Here is a 17,759-nt window from a genome sequence, read left to right on the forward strand (position 1 = left end):
TCCCATCCTGGCAGCCTGGTGGCTGATGGTTTGTTATCTACAGGCATGGAGGGCTTCAATCCACTGTCTGCAGCTGTTCTTGCAGGATGTGCTAGACCAGGCTTCCCTGGACCTTCTTGGTCCCCCCGACACCAGCTAAGATGCAAACCCAGATTTTTTCTGTTTTATTCTTCCCACCTGAACTCTTCTGTGAGGAAGGACTGGCTTCAGCCAGGTCCTGGAGAGATGCTGAACAGCCCCCTCAGCCCTTCACAACATTCGTCCACATGTGGCTGCAAAGTGGGAAAGGTGAGGGGGGATGGGATACGCAGGTTGCAGCTTCTGCCTCTCCTCATAGCCATAGCTGGGAGAGGGAGGCTGTTAAAGGGGAGCGCTCAGGCCGTGCTTCGAATGTTGACGTCCAGCCAGGTGAATATTTGGGGTTTTTTACAAGTTTTACAAAGTCGCCGTCCCCTGCTCCCCTCCCACATTCTCCAACCGGCAGAGCGCAGGCAGCTGGGGAAAGCTGCTGATGGGTACGAGCCCTTCCCAGCCCGGCAGGGCTCGGGGGCTGCTCTGCAGAGACCCCATCACTCACACTTCCAGGCCTGCCAAGCCAAAGGCACAGTAATTGCAAGCCAGATACCCCCCCACTTCCGAAGCAGTGTGCTCTGGCAGGGACCCGGCCCGGGGGCTCCCGTTTCCGCCTGCCTCCGGCTGTTACGGAGCAGAGAAGTGACAGAGAGCAGCCCCGGGGCAGAAAGGGCTGCGAGGAGAGACAGCAACCAGCGCTCCGATAAGGGCAGGTCCCTGCTGAGCTCCTCCTTGCTCTTGAGATAACGCACCCCAGGCGCCCGCTGAAGGATACCTGTGCTCTCCGCAGCTTGTGCCCTCGCACGGATTATTGCCTGCTCCAGCTCATCCCCCTCTCCCCGTGGAGTCAGACCCCAAATTCCACGTCCTTGAAGAGGGGAAACCCAGACCACAGGGAACAAATCCAGGACGTCAGATGAGCACACAAGAGGAGATACAACCAGGTCCATCTCCACACACCACTAAGGATAGGTCTTTCCCCCACCTGACCACAGGTGAAGGTCAAAAAGTAACCTGCAATGCAAGGAGACTGTGGGGGCCCTGCAGCCCCCCCTGGGCTGGTGCTGCCCCCAATGAATCTGCCCAGGGATCATCACCTCAAGGGGACAGCTGAGATACGATGTCCCTTCACTGGATCCAGAATCTACATCCCACTCACAGCCTCAGTAATGGTCATGGATAGAGTCACATCAGCAGCTCTTGGGCTTTTCAAGCCAGAGGAAGTGGAGCTTTCAACAGACAGAGCTGAGAAGAGAAGGAAAAAAAAAAAAAAGCAGTCTCAAGTTAAAACCTTTCACAGGCTCCAGCAGGCACCAGTGCTGGCAGAACCAGAGGGTGTTACCCTGCATCAATCCCAGCATGAAACCTCTGCTGTCAACACCAGCTAAAGAGTTCACAAAAACTGCCCCACACACAGCCCTGCCAGCGCTTCAGCCAGGCTGGAGGACAGAGGCTGCTTGCACAGCTTTATCTGGCTGGGAAGCCCTCCTTAAGACAGGAGGCTGCTTGCTCTGCTGGAAGGAGCTGCAGGTGCCTAGAGCTGGTTTAGTTCCAGACTGTCATTTGGCTGGACAGGGACAAATCTCCCACAGCCTTGGTAGAGAAGGGACAATCTGTTGTCTAATATAACACCAGCAAAACTTGCATCAGGGGAATGGCTTCTCCTTGAGGCCACTCCTCAAACCAGAGCATGGGGCAGTCATACAAACCCCATTTTCATGGGGAAACAATGTGGGCAGTCCCTGCACCACTTCTCATATCTCTTCCACCTGCTGTGCTGTTCTCTGCAGGTACTGGGGTTTGGGGGGATTATTCCCGAACAGAAAGGGCACAGCTAGGTTGCAAGGAGAGGAGGCAAAAAGGCCACAGAGGGGAAGGGCTGGTATTCAAGTGTCCAGGAAGGCCTACAGCAAGAAGAGGGAAAAAACAGCATCTGGATCTTGCTAGGTGATGAATATGGGACAGTGCAACATCCTTCAGCCCTCACCTATACACAGAGGTGTCTCCAGACATAGCTGGTACTGTCAAGCCACCTCAGCCGAACCACCTCCATGACAAGCTCTTGCTTTTCACCAGCCCTTGAACAAATCCATGTCTGGAGGGGCCACCCATGCAGCCCAGTGGAGAGCACACACGCTTGCTGCAGCACCAGGCACCAGCCGTTCCCCATACCTTGCATCATCTCACCTTGCACAGCCTCTCTGTCTCCAGGAGGCTCAGCTTTCCACTCTGCCTCCTTTTAAAGGCAGCCCAGCAAGGGTGAAGCAGAAAAGGGCTGCGCAGGCTGAGCTGACTTAGAAAGGGACGTGAGTGAGAAAGTTTTGGAGAGAGGGATTGAACCCAAGGCTTTAATCTGATCCTGCAAGCAAGATGTGATGCCAGGGCAGAGCTCTTCCCTGGATGGCTGGGCAGCTGAAGAGTCTGCTGCACTTCACACCTGCCCCTTGTCCTTGCAATAATCCCCATTTCCCACAGGTCTGGCTCACATCTCCATGCGCTGCCCAGGATTCCTGCAGTGCCAGATTGAGGGGCACACAGCAAAGCAAACCCAGCTCTGCGTGTCCCTGCAGCCAGCTCTCCCAACCTCCCCCCACAGCTAGCACCCCGCCGCTTGCTGTGACTGATACAGGGAACCCGGTGCTTTTATTAAACTCTTTGCTCCCTGCTTTAAGCTTAATAATAAATTGCATGTCACATTACGGCTGTGTTTATTAAAACCCATTGGCGTGGGCTCTGCTCTGCAACAGCATTTGAATTATTGAAAGCAACCCCCCATGGAGACCTATTTGCTGCAAACGCAGGAGGATTTATTTCCATTTTGTTTATCAGGCAGTATAAGTGCTGGGTGGAGGCAGGGAAGCCGTCTTGCTTTTATTTTCCCTCTGAGCCACTACAGCAGGGTGAAGAGATGGCATGCAGAAGACAGGGGAAGAAATGCCACCCCCAACAGGGGTGGGGACAGGTTGGGGACAGAAGTCCTGGGGGTAGCTGGTTGCTCTGCCCTGAAGGTCTCTCTGGCTCTGGTTGAGTTCTCCAGGCATAGTTTCTTTGTGCCTCAGTTTACCCATTTGCAGAGCGAGGTCACAATGCTGCTTCCATCCAGGCATGACCAGCGATCAGCTCAGGCTCAACAAGCCTCTGCCAGAAGCTGTCAGTCTCGCACGGGAGATGCCCATGGCTTGGGGGGGCTGTCAGGGTGGCCATGAGGGGCGTTCACCCTTTTGCAGCCCCGGCTCAACGTGGACACCCAAGGATTGCAGCTGAGCATCCCCAGGCTCTGCCTCGCCCCAGCTCTGCCTGCAGCAGCCATCCAGAGGCTGCTCCGGCGATCGTCCCCGGAGACAGCCCATACTCGCGTCCCTCGCGGCCGCCGCTCCCAGCCAGGCGCAGGGTGTGCCGGGGCAGGGACGGGGCGCGGAGCGGGCACGGACGGATTGGCGGGTCAGGCTCCCCAGCGGTGCCCAAGGCCCCGGGGGCGCGGGGCGCTGCCCGGCGCGGTGGCGGGGCGGCGGGGCGGGGGGGCATTGCCGGGAGATGGCACTGTTTCACGGCGAATCCCGGCCCGGCCCGGAGCCGCGCTCCGCCGCGGAGGCGCGGATGCACCGCGAAGCACGGCCAGCAGGTTGCGGGAGGTGATTCTGTCCCTGCTTGTGTGAGACCCTCCCGAGTGCTGCGTCCAGCTCTGGGGCTCCCACACAAGAAGAATGTGGACCTGTTGGAGCAGGTCCTGAGGAGGGCCATGAAGATGCTCAGGGGGCTGGAGACAGGCTGAGAGAAATGGGCCCGAAGAAGAGTAGGCTGAGGATGACGAGGCTCCAGGAACGCCTTAAAGCACCTTCCAGAACCAAAAGGGCCTACAAGATAGCTGGAGAAGGACTTTTGACAAGAGCATGCAGCGATAGAAAAAGGGTGAATGGCTTTAAACTGGAAGAGAATAAGTTTAGATCTGATATTAGAAAGAAATTCTTTTTTGTGAGGGTGGTAAGGAACCAGCATAGGTTGCCCAGGGAAGCTGTGGACTCCCCAGCCCCAAAAGCATTCAAGTCCAGGCTGGGTGGGGCCCTGAGCACCCTGGTCTAGTGGGAGATGTCCCTGCCCATGGCGGAGGTGTTGGAACTAAATGACATCTAAGGTCCCTTCCAGTCCAAACTATTCTATGATTCCATGTGCCTCCTCTCCAGGCCCAGACAGGGGCAGGTCCCAGCACCCCCAAGGGCGGGGAAGGACAGGGACAGCATGTTTTTGTTACAGGAATGTATTTACCTGCCAGACAGGGTGGGTTTTCCCTGTAGACCGCGAAACCCTGCGGTTGGCAGCTGGTCAGAGGGAGCATCCCCAGGGTCTTTCAGGTCCTGGCAGGACAAGCCGCCCTTTCTTTGTACCCAGGCTCGCAGTGACCTCTGGTGCCCTGGGAGGTGCTCGCACCCTGCTCATCCCCGGTGGCCAGGAGGTGTCGGTGCTGTGCTTGGGCCAGTGGCCACGTCAACACTTCCCAGCCCAGCTCTCCCCATCCCCGACATCAGCCTGAACTCTGGGCTCACCTGATCGGGTGGCCTGAGTGCAGTCAGCCGGGCTGACGGGAGCTGCTCCGCCCCTCTGCCCCCAGAAAGCCACTGCACCAAAGATGGGCCAGCAAAGGAATATGGTGCTGCGTGCTATTGCGGCACACCCTCCAAACCCACAGCAACACCAGCTTTGGTCAGGTCCCTGGGACCCTCTAGGTGCCTGGAGCTGAGAACAGGATCTGGGGGTGCCCCCCTCCTTGGGGCAGAGCCTGCAGAAACATCTGAGCAGCCAGCAGCAGAGGTGACCAAATGTTTTTAGAGCCAACAAATAACCTCAATTAAGCTCTGTGGCAGTGACCGATTCCAGCTGTGCAGCAATATCGGCTTCTTTAATTTTTAAGTGAGTGGAAATGGCAAGACTAGGAGCTGGGATGAGGAGACATCAACCCTCTCTGTGCCTCTGGAGCCTTTCACCATGGGGGGAGTGGAGCTCAGCTACTGGCTGAGCTCCAGCCTGCCAGTCAGACAGCTCTCTCCCACAGTGGGATCCGAGGAGTCTGGGAGACACAGCCCTTGGTTTGGTTAATTTTGGCCAAGAGCTTTTGCTCAAGTTCCTCCCTCTCTCCATCATCACATCCCCACTGCTCTTCCTTCCAGGCAGGAGCCACCAGCATCCCCTGCCAGCTCCCTACAGGGTATGAAGGCACTGGGTGTGAAGCAGAGGGGGGCAAGGACTGAGACCAACCTGCAGCTGCCCAGGCAGGGCATTGTCCTGCAGAGCACACCGAGAGCCAGGGATGGAGTGTGCCACCCATCCGACACTCTCCAGCCAGACCAAAGCTGCATCCACACCCGGCACCACCTGGATTTGTGCCAACGCAGGCAGGGCAAGCCTGGCCCTGGGGAGGGTTGGCATGGCAGCCCTGGCTGGAGGCCAGCTCTGGGCACCGGCAGGGAGCCCAGCAAGCGGCTCTTGACTGCTGAGGCTCCGGGACACTCTCGGATTTCCCCGTGGCAGCCTCAGCCTGAGCGTGGCCCAGTTCCACCAGCTCATTTGTGTGCAAAACAGGAAGGGGATCAGGATGGATAAAAAAGGCCCAGCTTCTCTGAAAGCATGTTTTACACCCAAAAAAAGCAAAATGAAAGCCAATGGCACACTTCTGTCCCTGGTCCCTCCTGAACTCGCTCTGACTCTGCTGGAACAACCCAGGAGGATTCTGTTATGCTGTTAGATGGAAAGAGAAGCTGGGGCATCAGTGGCTTTTACATTTCTCTGGCTGAGAAGGGGTTTTCTGCCAGAAGGGGTAGGGTAGGCGCTCCAGCAGGCAGGGCAGCAGTGCCCCATCAAGCTGTGGTGCAGCGGGCCAGAACTGGCCCAGCCTCACCGTCTGCAGGAATTTTGCTCTGCTGCCAATTCCAGACAAACCCCTTTTATTTGCTTGTTCAGGTTTCAGTGCCGTAATTGTGTCCTCTGAGCCAGCTCTCAAGAGAAAAAGGAAGAAAAGAAAAGAAAAAACATGTGAAGGAGAGTAGCACAGGACCCGAGCCGCCAGCCTTACTGCATCCTGCCTGCTCCTGCCTGGGGTCTGGCCAATTCCTTCCTCACGGGGTCTGGCTCCCTGCCGTAGCCCTGGACCTCCCTGGAGCTGGGACTGAGTAACTGGGAGTGGTTTGGTCCACATGGAGCTTTTGAGCACCAGAAGTCCTGCAAATGCTGCTGCTTTGGGGGTAAAGCACCCCTTGAATGTGAGCTCAGCCCCAGAATGCCCACAGGAAGGGCCCTCTCTGGGCAGTGAGCAGCACAGTGCAGCTCTGAGCTTCCTTCCTGTGCTCCCCCCAAATGAAAGCTTGCTCTAAATCACCAGCTCTGGGAGGTGGGGGGATTTGTTTTTTCTTTCATATAATGTTTCCAGTGGAAACTGGAGCATTCCTTTACTTCATCAGCTAGGCACAGAGCTGCTCCACACTTGGCAGGGCTGTGGTCACCTGGGTGGACACCCCAGTGTCACAGAACTTAGGATCCCAAGATGAAAATGGGATGGGATCCAAGCGCGTGAGAGTACAGTGATTTGAGTCGATGCATCACCACTGCACAGGAGATTATCTGCTGGGCACCCCCACTCCCAGGTGGGGTGGGAAGGGCAGGACCCACACCAGGACCAGCTGTGAGCACTGGGGTGAGCAGAAGGGCTCCTCAACACAAGCACCCCACGATGGACAAGGTAGCAACCACAGTGTTTGCACCCTTCCTCACCCCCATGATCATCCCTGGGGATGCAGGACAATCAGCTGGGCTTGGCTTTGACCTACATGTGTGTTTTAAACAACATTAACTGAAATGACAAAGGAAAGCATGAAGTCAGTCAAAGGCCTGGAAGGGAAAACATGAAGTCAGTCAAAAAAAGGCCAAAGTGTTTCTGACCACAAGGGTGGTTCAACTGGAGACACGACAGCACTGAAAGCCACAAGTGCCTGGTTTCCTCAAATCACTACTTTTCTGGTTAAAAACAAAACAGAAGAGAAGGGTGTTTTGGCAGCAGGTTCCTCAGGTTCTGGGGAGAAGCTGGGATGTCTCTGTGCTTGCAGGATACAAAGCAGACAGGGGCGTGACACACTGGTAATCCCAGTCAGGTCCCAGCTCTCTGCTCCAGCTTCCCCAAAAATTATTCACACAGGACATAATGCCCCTGCCCTGGCCTCACTCTCCCAAAGAGGGTTGTCTCTATCCTCATCACACACAGCACAGCTGCCCCCACAGTGTCCTATTTGCCCTTGTGTCTCCACTCAGTGCCAGAGGACAGATCCATCCTGCTCCAGCCAGAGCTGCCCCTGGCCCCAGCTCTTGCCAACCAGCCAGTATCCCATCCCCAGCACCTGTCCCCCACCCCAAAAAACAGGCTGGTGTGCCAGAATTGTTCAGAGAAGGAGTTTTGGGCCGGAGGGTGCTCTCTCCAGAGGTCCCCAAGCCCCAAGGAAGGCTTGCTGCGGGCAAGGCGATCTCTGCAGCCGGACATGCCGTCTCTGGGCTAGTAGTAGTCCTCCTCACTCTCCCCGTAGTCCTCAGGTGTCATGTGGGGCTTCGGCAGGGAGAAGTCTGTCAGGTTGAGCTGGTCTGAAATGGCAGCACGGGGACAGTGTGACATTGCCACCCTGCAGTGCCCGTCCCCTTCCCCAGCAGGACCAAAGCCAAACCACGCACAGCAGCTTTCTGGGGCACCCCCAGCACAGCCCTGTGCTCCAGCAGCTCCCGCCACACTGGTGCACGGTGCCCAGACATCCCTTCCCTTGTCCCCGTGAGAGCATGGGCATAAGGACGTGGTGCTCACCCGGAGTGAGGACGGTCAGGCTGGCCGGTGCCACCACCTCTCCGACCCTGTTCCGGGCGAAGCAGCGGTACGTGCCCTCATCCGTCACCCGCACACCCTGGATCTGAAGCCAGCCTGTCACTTCGTACTTCTGGGGGCCGCCTCTGAACTGCAAAATGGGGGGATTTCTGTCAGCACTTGGGGCAGAAGCAAGGGCGGTGTGTGCCACAGAGCCCCGGGTCCCCTGTTCCAGCAGGCAGTGAAGTTCCAGGATTGCTCTGGCAGCAACCATGCTATTTTCTGTTTATCTCCAGGAATAAATAAGCTTTTCCTGACCCAGCTGGGCTGCAGCTGTGTTTGCAGGCTGCTATTATGGTGCAGTGGCCAGGGGTGGAGGACAGTAGAGTTTCCTCCAACCAGGCAGGGTAGTCCTGCTTGGAGTGAAGATCCTCAGTCGGACCCTGCAACAAGCAATGGGGAGGCTTGAAGGACAGAAAGATGGAAGGGGGCCACGGTGCCAGGTTCCACCTGCTGCTCTGGCTCCCTCCATCCATTCCACCACAGTTTCTTCCTCACTGGTGCCTGGCTGAGGTGCATGGCCCCTTTGCCTCTGCCCACACCCTCTAATAGCTAGGTACACCCAGATGGGTGCTATATTTGGGGCTGGCAGCAAGCAGGATGCTGACCTCTGGGTCTGCCAGCTCTGGGAGGGAAGTCCTGCTGGTGGGAAAAAAGGCCAGGAACTGCCTGAGTGTGCTGGTAGGACCAGAGACAAGCCAGGCTGTAAGGCACTTGGTAGGTTCTCTTTCCAGCCCTGCCAGCAGGACTGCAAGTGAAGCCAGCACGCACAGCAAACTAACGGCAGGCAAGTGGGAAACTCCCTGCTGCAGAGCTCTATGAACAAGTTCAAAAATTACTAGAGGAAATCACAGAAGAGAGCTATGCTAAAGGCTCCTACCACTGAGACACCTGGCTCAGTCAGTCCTGATACAGTACAGCCTCCAGCCACCGCTTCTCATCCCCAGGCAGCCAGGCTTGGTCATTCCCAGAGGATGATCACTCTCAGGTCTTGTCCATGAGCTCTGAGAAGTGCTGGATCACCCTGGGGACATCTTCGATGCCCTAGGCACGCTGCTCACCTGGACAGAGATGTGGGGGTCATCTCCAGGCAGCAGCATCTCTGTGCCATCCTTCCTCCACTCAATGGATGCCATGGGGTAGGCAAAGACCTCACAGCCGAAGATGACATCCTGCCCAGTGATGTTCCATGTGTCATAGGGAGGAGAGGTGATCTGAGGCTCTGGAGAGGGGATAGAGGAGAGCAGGGTGGGTTCAGAAGAGGTCCCACCCTTGGCAGGTCTCGTGGGCTCTCTTGAGCTCTCTGGAGCAGCAGCCTTTGGTTCACATAGAGATGCTGGGACCCTTCCCATGTCTGTCTCCTCTCCCTCCCATGGCAGAACCTCACCTTTCCCAAGGACATGGTCCCACCTCACAGCTGGGACTGGGAGCTCCCTCCCCAGCCCTCGCAGTCCACAGAGGGCTGCCATCCCTGCTGGCCTCAGTTTCCCCACCTGTGCAATGATGCTCAGGCACACGCACAGGAAGAGTGCAACAACAGCAATGCTGCAAAGCAAAGCTCTCCTGAGCAACTGGAGCATGCTGCTCCTGTGAGAGAGAGGCCAAGGGGCGCTCATCCAGCCCCAGGCTGAGGATGGATGAGGTAGTCGAGCTTCCAGCCAGACGAGGCCCCTGCTCTGACACAGGGCTCATGCCAGCAGTGAAGAAGTCAGCGGGTGCCCATCTCCTGGATGGAGCCAACAGCTCCAGGTTCCACATGCCTTCCCTAGAGGGAGAGAGTGAGGACCATCCTTCTTACCCACACCTGCTCCACGATCTGGCCCATAGCACGAGCCAGAGTTCAGAGTTCAACCTCCAAACATACCTGGGAAAACACTCAAGGATGTGATGGTCTATGGAAAATAATGTCAACCTTGACACCCCTCAGGCTGCAGTGACAGCACTGGGTGACCTTTGCCAGACTGGAGAGGATGGGGCACGGCCTTCCTGCTGGACTGTCCCCTCTCAGCCCCCACCTGAGCTTTAAATGGGAGATAGAAATCACACAGCCAAGCTAACACAACCCTGGTTTCTATTTGCGGGAGGCAGGCACATTTCTCGGGAGCAACAGGCCAGTGTGAACCCAGCCCTGCCGCCAAGAATTCACTAACAATTCCCTGGAACTACCCCATATGCTCCAGAAGGATTTGTTGCTTCCCATAAACTCCACTCCCTCCTGGCAAAGCTGCTCCCAGATTTCTCCAAGCACAGGATCTGCTCAGGCTCCCCCAGAGCAGCAGGGTGGGGGGACTAGTGGGAGCCTGATGCTGCATGGAGCAGCCCCCAGTGCAGTCCTGTCCCTGTGGTTTTGCTGCCACGTGAAAGAGTTAAGCCAGACCCCCTCGCTTGTCTCTTCCCACAGCTCCAGGGCCGCTACCTGACTCGCAGGGACCTTCGTGGGCCACAGTGAGGTTGGCATCGGGGTGGGCACGGGCAGCCTCCAGGAACCTGCAGATCTGGGCGTAGGTTTTGCCGTCAGAGCCGCAGAGGGCCAGGTGGGAGAGGCAGGCACACTGGGGCTCGGGCACCTCTCCGTGACGCAAGTCCCCGGCATCCAGCCGGCACTCCAGGTGCTCCCCACACTTGCCGTAGAAGTGGTTGGTGTTGTCCAGGTCACAGATCTGTCCCTCCAGGTTGGCGCATTCCCAGCAGCAGTCGCAGGCGTCCCGCACTGTGCCAGCCAGGCACCCGCGTGGCATCGGGCACTCCTCTGGCTGGCACTCAGCGCAGCCCTCCCCCTCCTCCAGCAGCCGTTGCCAGCCCCGCTGGAGGTAGTCAGAGGTGCTGGGAAAAGCCTGGCCCAGCTGGAGCAAAGCCCAGTGCAAGGAGAGCAAGGAAAGCACCAGGCAGGAGATGCTGAGGGGTTTGGCTTCAGACATCCTCACGGCAGCTCCTCTATCCCAATCCCACTGTCACTCGGATGGGGATTTCTGGCACTCCTCTGGTCTCCCTGTCTAGATCTGAGGAGCCATCCTGGCCTGTGAGGAGGGAGAAAGTGCGTTACTGGTGCAGGAAGTGACTCCCACTCCTTTGTCTCCTGGCTGGCTTGCTCTGAGCAGCAGCACTGCATGATGTGCAGGGGGGAGTTGGTCCCAGCCCCTCTCATCCCCAGCCCTGCAGTCGTGGCCTTTGCACCCTGGAGCTCCCCAGCCAGCTCCTGCCCCGAGATGCTGAACACCTTCTGGAGAGGAGTGCTGATGACCCCAGCCCATCAGGTTTCATCCTTGTTCCCCTGGCATGCAAAGTCCAGCCTCCTCTGACCCCAGCACAGCCTGGGAAGCCACAGGGCTGGCAGGGCACTGGACAGGCTGTTCTACAACATCGTGGTTCATCTCGTTCATACCCTGCTCCTGGTGTCCTGTCAGAAAGTTGCTCTCGAGCTCCTTTCCTTTCCCCATTGCTTTGCAAGAGCCACGACCCCTTTTTTCCCCCCTCACCATCCATACAAGCACAATGGAGAGGCTGATCCTGCAGACAAGGTGCTCTTTCTGTGCTGGAGGCAGCCGAGACAGGAGGATGCTCCCGCTCTGCCTGGCTTTTGTTCTCCCTCCCTCCCTGTGCTGTAACCCCTCTTTTTAGGCACCACCTACTCGAGGAAGGGAAAAGATGCCCACTCCCCAGAAGGTTTTGTGACTCTCTCAGTCATCACACAGCCAACTGAGGCTGAGCATGGAGTTCAGGGCACAGGTGAGCAAACACTGGACTGACAGCAGACCCCGAGTCGCCAGCCTGTACCAGTACAGCAGGGTGCCCGCCCTCAAACCCCAAGCCTGTGTTACCTGCTCAAGGTAAAAAGAAGCTGATCTACTCTGGGTGTCCCATCTCTCTTGGTGGGGGGAAACGTGGCCTCTCAGAGCCTGTCCCCAGTGAGGGTGACAATGAACCCAATCCCTTTGCAAACATCCCTCCCTGCCCCATGTTACACCCTGGCTGCCTTCCCTGAGATGGGGTGAAATTATGATCCTCCGCCCCAGGGCGGCTCAGCATAGGGAGTGGGGCTAGGGAGGGGACTTCGGCAGACAGGCTGTCCCCTCCCCTTCCCTCCTGCTCAGAACAGCACCGAAGGGCACGCTGCAGCCCCCCCAGCTACACCCCCCACTCCTGGGGCTAACACAGCCCAGAGCTGGGGTGGGGAAGGCCCGGATAGCGGGTTACACATATGCACCCCCGGATAACAAACCGTGAAGATTTGACCCGTTTACCAGAGACCCCCAGGGGTGGAAAGGGGCAGAGGGTCCCAGTGCCGGAGCCCTCCCCACGCCCACCCTACCCCAGCCCGTACGGAGTGAGGTCCATCCCCCGATGGATGTGGGGGGGCAGAGAAAGGGCAAGGGGGAATTGCAAAGTTGGTCGCTGGCTCCTCATCTCTGGGGTGCAGGGGCTGGAAGAGTGCTGGGAAGAGGCACGACGTCCCTTGGGGTCCCCCAGGAGCCGCCCCGCCGTAAGCCGCCACTTACCGATGCGCGGGTGCCGGGGGCCGCGGGTGCGCAGTGGCCGTGGCGCCGGGGCTGCTGGCCCCCAGGGCTGCTGGCCCCCGGCCGCTCCAGCACCGCCGTGATGTCAGCGAAACGTGAATCCCCCCGCCCCTCTCCGGGCCGGCGGCCCGTCCCTGGACCGGGACACGGGCTGGCTGGCACCCCTTCCCTGCCGGGCTCCCGCCACGCACCGCACCCTGGAGCCGGGGCTCTGCCGCTCCCGCTCCCTGGCACCGGCACCTCGCCGCTGGAATCACCCCCAGCCGTGTGCGGGATCTGGGCTAAGGCTCCGCCCCATCCATGGGGCAGGAAGGGACTGGGGTCCCCTCCTTTGCAGCCCAACTTGGCCGCAGTCCTTGGGGACAAGTGAATGGGAGAGGTGGGCACGGCTAAGGAAGTGGTCAAAAGCATCTCTCAACCTGTAATTTGGCTGGGAAACATAGGCTGAAAATTGAGCAGCTGCTGTAAGTAAATCGGGGGATAACTCCCGGGGGATGTCTGCACTCTCCCTACACCAGGAGCCACGTTTGGAGGGGGTATTAGGGTGTAAACCACGGTGCTCCCTTGGCTGGAGTGGGGCTATCGGGAGCAACTGTGGGGCCGCTCCATGCCACAGCAGTGCAGAACCCATGTGCACAGGGCTGGGGCTCCAGACCTCCCCAGCGAGCTGCCCTGCTGCTCCCTGCCTCAGTTTCCCTCTGGAACTGGCTCTGAGCAGCGGGTCAGCCAGTATGCCTTTGCAGCACGAACACGCACGGTGCATTTGCATCTTGCTCCCGATGCCGTGCTGGGGGGATCACACAGCCCGCTCCTCTCCAGGCAAGGAATTTGTGGGATTTCATTCCCCCATGAAGCTCAAGCAAATCAGGACCCCTCCAAGGATCTGGTTTCCTTCAACACGCTGCAAAAATCTGCTTTTGCTTTCCAACACCCTCCTGCAAATTTGTTCCGGGTTCCAGGGCTTTCTCTCGGTCACGCTGTGAATCCAGCCATGTCTAACGATGGAAAATGCGTCAGGCTTCAGCCCCCTTAAATCTGTCTCTGCCGGCCAAACTCCCCCCTCCAGCCCCCTGCTAGAGTGGGGTTTTCTGCCAGCTCTGCCTTCAGCCTCACTTCCCACTCCCCCTGAGTGGCCCCCAGCCCCTTGGCTCAGGGCTGCCTTCCTCCCTGGCTCCCCTTGTCCAGCCCATTGAGTTCAGTCCCCGCATGCCACAAGTTTTCAGGTCCGGCATCCACGAGCTGCTGAGCAGCTGTGGCTGCAGCTGTTTTGGGAGCAGGGAAAAAGTCAGGAAGGGCTGAGGTTTTCCTACACGCAGGCCCAGAGCTGGGTCAGAGCCTGAGCAGAGAGGAGAGGGACTGGAGGTGGTCCAGACAGGAGTGCTGAGCCTCCTGGGCTATCCCTGCCATACCACCCTTCCCGCTTTGGGATGAAGGATTGCCTGCTTATTTGGGCATTCCTGCACCAAACACACAGGGGGCAAAGCAGCGAAGCAAGCCTGGCCCTGGATGCCACCTCCTGCTCACAAAGCTCCTGGCCAGCACAAAGCAGCGAAGCAAGCCTGGCCCTGGATGCCACCTCCTGCTCACAAAGCTCCTGGCCAGCACAGAAACAGAGGCAGCACTTAAATCCCAGACACTGCTGAAAAGGCACCATCAGCGGGTTATTTGTGTGTCTTGCCCTCACAAGGGGGAACAGGCCCCACTGCTGCCATCCTTTCCCACACATGGCTCCTTTTCCCATGTGCAGCGGCTGGAACACTTGGTGTGTCTCATCTTCATGGGATTATCATGGCCTCTGTGTGGCTGAATTCACCTGAGCACCACTGCATCATCCACTAATGGGGCAGAAGCCCTGGCCAAAGGTGAAATCCGAACGCAGATCAGAGCAGCACCAACTCTAGTTGTGGAGCAACACAACCCAGCCTCAGAAAGCCAAGGGCAGCTTAGCTCAGCTCATCAAGATGGAGCTCAAATGTGGCAGTTAATTAAACCTCCCGCTTAATGAGACTATTGAATGGGTTAATAAACAGTAGCAACAATGAATGAGGGGTGCAAGATCTAACCTGTGCTTAACAAGGAGTTCTGCTCAATCACACCTGAAGTCAATCAACACAACCATGGCTGCAAATGGGGTTTGTAGCTTATGTTGCTTGAGAACTTTGTGAGGAAAAGGGTGATCACAGCCCTGCATGGCCTGGCACTTGGGTAAGTTGCATTCCTGGCTCCCTACCAGCACTGGCTAGTTATCTCTCCTTTTTCCCCACTTTTTGTGAGCCCAGTGAAGCTCCTAGAATGGGGCTTTGAAGGCTGAGCCTAAAGCACCAAAGCCTCCTCCTCCTTTCCTGGTGGTTGCTCCCCATCACTGTTTTCTCATCTTGTGATGGTCCCATAGAAGCTGGGAGTCCATGGGTGCTCCTGGCAGGCCCACATCCTTGGCGTCCCTCCAGAGCTCTGCCATCAGAATGAAACACATCACATCCAGTCAGGGGTACCACACTGCTCCTGGCCCCACTGACCCCTCCACAGCTTTGGGCTGATCTCCCAGCCACCCCATAGCAATCTGGGGTTTATGGCAGATGAGGCCAAGGGAAAAATCCACTCTGGAAAAACATCCCAGGCCAAGTGACTCAATGTACATCACGTCAGGCAGGGCTGGCGAGCAGCATTGGGGCTGGGCTGGTGGGGTTGAGAACGTGGGTTATGTCACAGCAGAAGCAAGTGTTGCCAGAGGTCATGGGACAGATTGCTGCCAGCACACTGCCTGGGGCCCTGGGGGTCTCCTTCTGATAATAAACCAAATCTCTCTCATTTCACATCAAATACACTGTTTCCTGCAGTCTGACAGCCTGAAACAGCCCGGTTCTGGCCAGTCTGTACCAAGGCTGAGTGGTTCTGGAGAGGTCCCAGCCACATTCCAGGATTCCACTGTGGGGACAAGGCACGGGCAGCAGGCAGGTTCCCCCCGCTAGGAAGCAGCCAGGCTCAGGTTTCTCCAGGCTTTTCCAGACCAAATTCCTCTGAAGAACCAACCCGTCAGCAAATTCTTGGGGAAGCGGCTGCAGCTGCAGGGTCAGCCGGCCCAAGGGCAGGGGCCGCCCCGGTGCGCAGCCTGCCCAGGGTCCCCGGCAGGAGCCGCGGCTCGGCTCCATCCCGGCAGGAATCACGCCGCCTCCTGAGGTTTCCCCACGGCCCCATCCAAGCGCAAGTCCAATAACCCGGGGGCGGGAACCACAAAGGCGGCGGGGGCGGCATTCCCGGCATTTCTCCGCACTGGCACCACCGCGCCAACTTTGACACTCCGGTGTCGGGTGGGAGCGGGTTCCAGCGACCCGCCCGGCTCCTCCGCAGCCCGGCCCGCACAGAGGAGCCCCGCGTGTCCCCGCCCGGCACGGGGCTGCGGCGTCTCTGCCGCCACCTCCAGGGCACTGCTGGCCTCGTCCCCGGCGCCTTGCGGCGACACCGAGCCCGTACCTGCGGGCTGCAGAGCCCCGGGCACCTCAGCCCCACCGCCCTCATCTCCCTGCGCTCTAAAAGCCCCTCTGTCAGCCGAGCCGGGGAGCCCTGGCCGCGGTGTAGTGTCCCGCGGGGCTCGGGCACACCCTCCTGCCATGGTGGGACCCTCTCTGTTCAGCTTGCCCCGGTGCTCGGGGCTGCATGGCCCTCCCTGGACGGGGTGGGTGCTCCAGAGGGTGCTGCCAGCTCAGCAGCACCTCGCCCGCTGTCGCCTTTGCCACCTTCCCTTCCCAAGAGCAGCCTCCAGGAGCGCCAGCCGGGCTGGGACGCAGCCAGGGAGCCAGGGAAGGTGACCCGCTGCCAGCACCCCGGCACCTCCTGCCACTGGGGACGGGCACTGGGGAGGGGGAGCCTGCCCGCTCCCCCTTGCAAGAGGCTGCCCATTTCCAGGCGTCATTAAAGAGCAATTAGCTGGAAATTAAGCTGAGAACAAGTATTGATTAGCTCATTAAGGCTGGGGGAGCCGGCTGAGGGGTAGGGATTGCTGCTGCTCGCCCTCATTATGGGCAAGGTTAAAGCGTGTGGTCGGGCAGCTCATTAAAAATGCCAGGGACCAATCGATGTCCCCAGCCCAGCGCCGCCCAGCACCCCTGGGGACATCCAGCTGTTGTCTTTCTGGGACTGGCCCTTGACCTCTGCCATGAGCCAGCTCGGGAATGGACTGAGCATCTTTGCTCTCCTGCACCCACTGCTGCATCCTGGGCTCCCCTGCAGAGGCAGCAGTGTCCCTTTTGGGCTTGTCTACCCCTCAAAACTCACTGGCCAAGTGAGTTTTCTCTCCCACAGTCAGCAAAACCCACGGGGACGGGTTTCCCCTAGCCCAGTGAGGTGGCTGAGTCTGGGCTCACTGCCCTGCAGCCGGCCCCAAGAGAGAACAGACACCGTGGCTGGTTTGCAGGGCAGCACCCCAGACCTGCAACGCCCCAGAACTGAGTTTTCCATGTCTCTGCCTACTGGTGCCAGCTTGTGCTGGTGTGGGACAGACCAAAGGGGATCTCAGGGGCGGAATGAAAGCAGGTGACAGATGAAAGACACTCAGTGGCTCCGTGTGGCCAAGTACTGCCACACCACACTGCCGTGTATCCCAGCCTCACAGCTCTTGGGGGGCTCTTGAGGGGAGCCCAGACTGGGCCCAGCCAGACTCATTCAGCTGGACCCAGCCACCCCAAGCAGCTGTGTCTCTGGTCTCACATCCCCCCCACTTCCACCTCTGCCTCTCGTGGCCAGCAGCAGCTCAGGGCAGCTCCCAGCCAGCCCGCACAAGGAGGGTGTCCCTGCAAAGCCGGATGGTGTGCGTGGGAGGAGGAAAGTGTCATCATTATTTTTGTTTTCTTTACACTGCTCTGGAAATATATTGTATTCTCAGATAATCCCGTTCAATTACACCACAATAAAACACATAATAAAAACGTAATTCATTTTTCCTGAGTGCTCCATCTCCCTGTGTCTTGGCAAGCTATTAAAAATTTGTCTTCATTTTTCTGGCAAGAGCCTTGTACCTTTTCATCTTTAATTTATGAGAGCAGAATAGCTACTGACAAGCCCTTATTGCACAGCGAGGGGCTGCATTATTTATAAGCCGCCAATGGCTGGCTCAGGGGAGATATTTGCAATATTCCGGGGCCAGGAGAAGGAGGGGGACAGATCCCTGGTGTGCCAGTCCCAATCCACTCACTTTCCCACCTTGGGTGGGTGCTGGGTGCAGGTGTTCTCCTGTCTGCCCCTTGAGGGGAGCAGCTCCAACCCCTGTCAGCTGTGGAAGCTGTGGCACA

General features: G+C 58.1%; 1 protein-coding gene across 2 annotated transcripts; it reads right to left on the reverse strand.

Moving 5' to 3' along the window:
- Positions 1-5,991: 5,991 nt before the first annotated feature.
- KAZALD1 (Kazal type serine peptidase inhibitor domain 1) lies at positions 5,992-12,512 on the reverse strand. Of its 2 annotated transcripts, none has more exons than XM_040071457.2 (5): positions 12,457-12,512; positions 10,377-10,977; positions 9,022-9,182; positions 7,904-8,051; positions 5,992-7,689 (listed from the first exon to the last, which is right to left on the reverse strand). In XM_040071457.2, the coding sequence occupies exons 2-5, from the start codon at positions 10,876-10,878 to the stop codon at positions 7,604-7,606; spliced, it is 897 nt and encodes a 298-aa protein (XP_039927391.1). In that variant the 5' UTR covers positions 10,879-10,977; positions 12,457-12,512; the 3' UTR covers positions 5,992-7,603. The 2 variants fall into 2 exon arrangements, with proteins under 2 accessions (XP_039927391.1, XP_039927392.1); XM_040071458.2 differs by having other exon boundaries at positions 10,377-11,002; positions 12,457-12,483.
- Positions 12,513-17,759: the final 5,247 nt, after the last annotated feature.

The sequence above is a fragment of the Hirundo rustica genome, chromosome 8 (genome assembly GCF_015227805.2).
Source record: "Hirundo rustica isolate bHirRus1 chromosome 8, bHirRus1.pri.v3, whole genome shotgun sequence".
NCBI classification, from domain to species: domain Eukaryota; kingdom Metazoa; phylum Chordata; class Aves; order Passeriformes; family Hirundinidae; genus Hirundo; species Hirundo rustica.

Excerpts from the sequence above, each read along its gene's own strand:
- KAZALD1 (XM_040071457.2), bottom strand. The coding sequence starts at position 10,878 with ATGTCTGAAGCCAAACCCCTCAGCATCTCCTGCCTGGTGCTTTCCTTG. Across the intron at positions 9,183-10,376 it reads CGAAGGTCCCTGCGAGTCAG|AGCCTCAGATCACCTCTCCT; the intron begins GTAGCGGCCCTG and ends TCCCCTCTCCAG. Across the intron at positions 8,052-9,021 it reads ACCCCCACATCTCTGTCCAG|TTCAGAGGCGGCCCCCAGAA; the intron begins GTGAGCAGCGTG and ends CCCATTTTGCAG.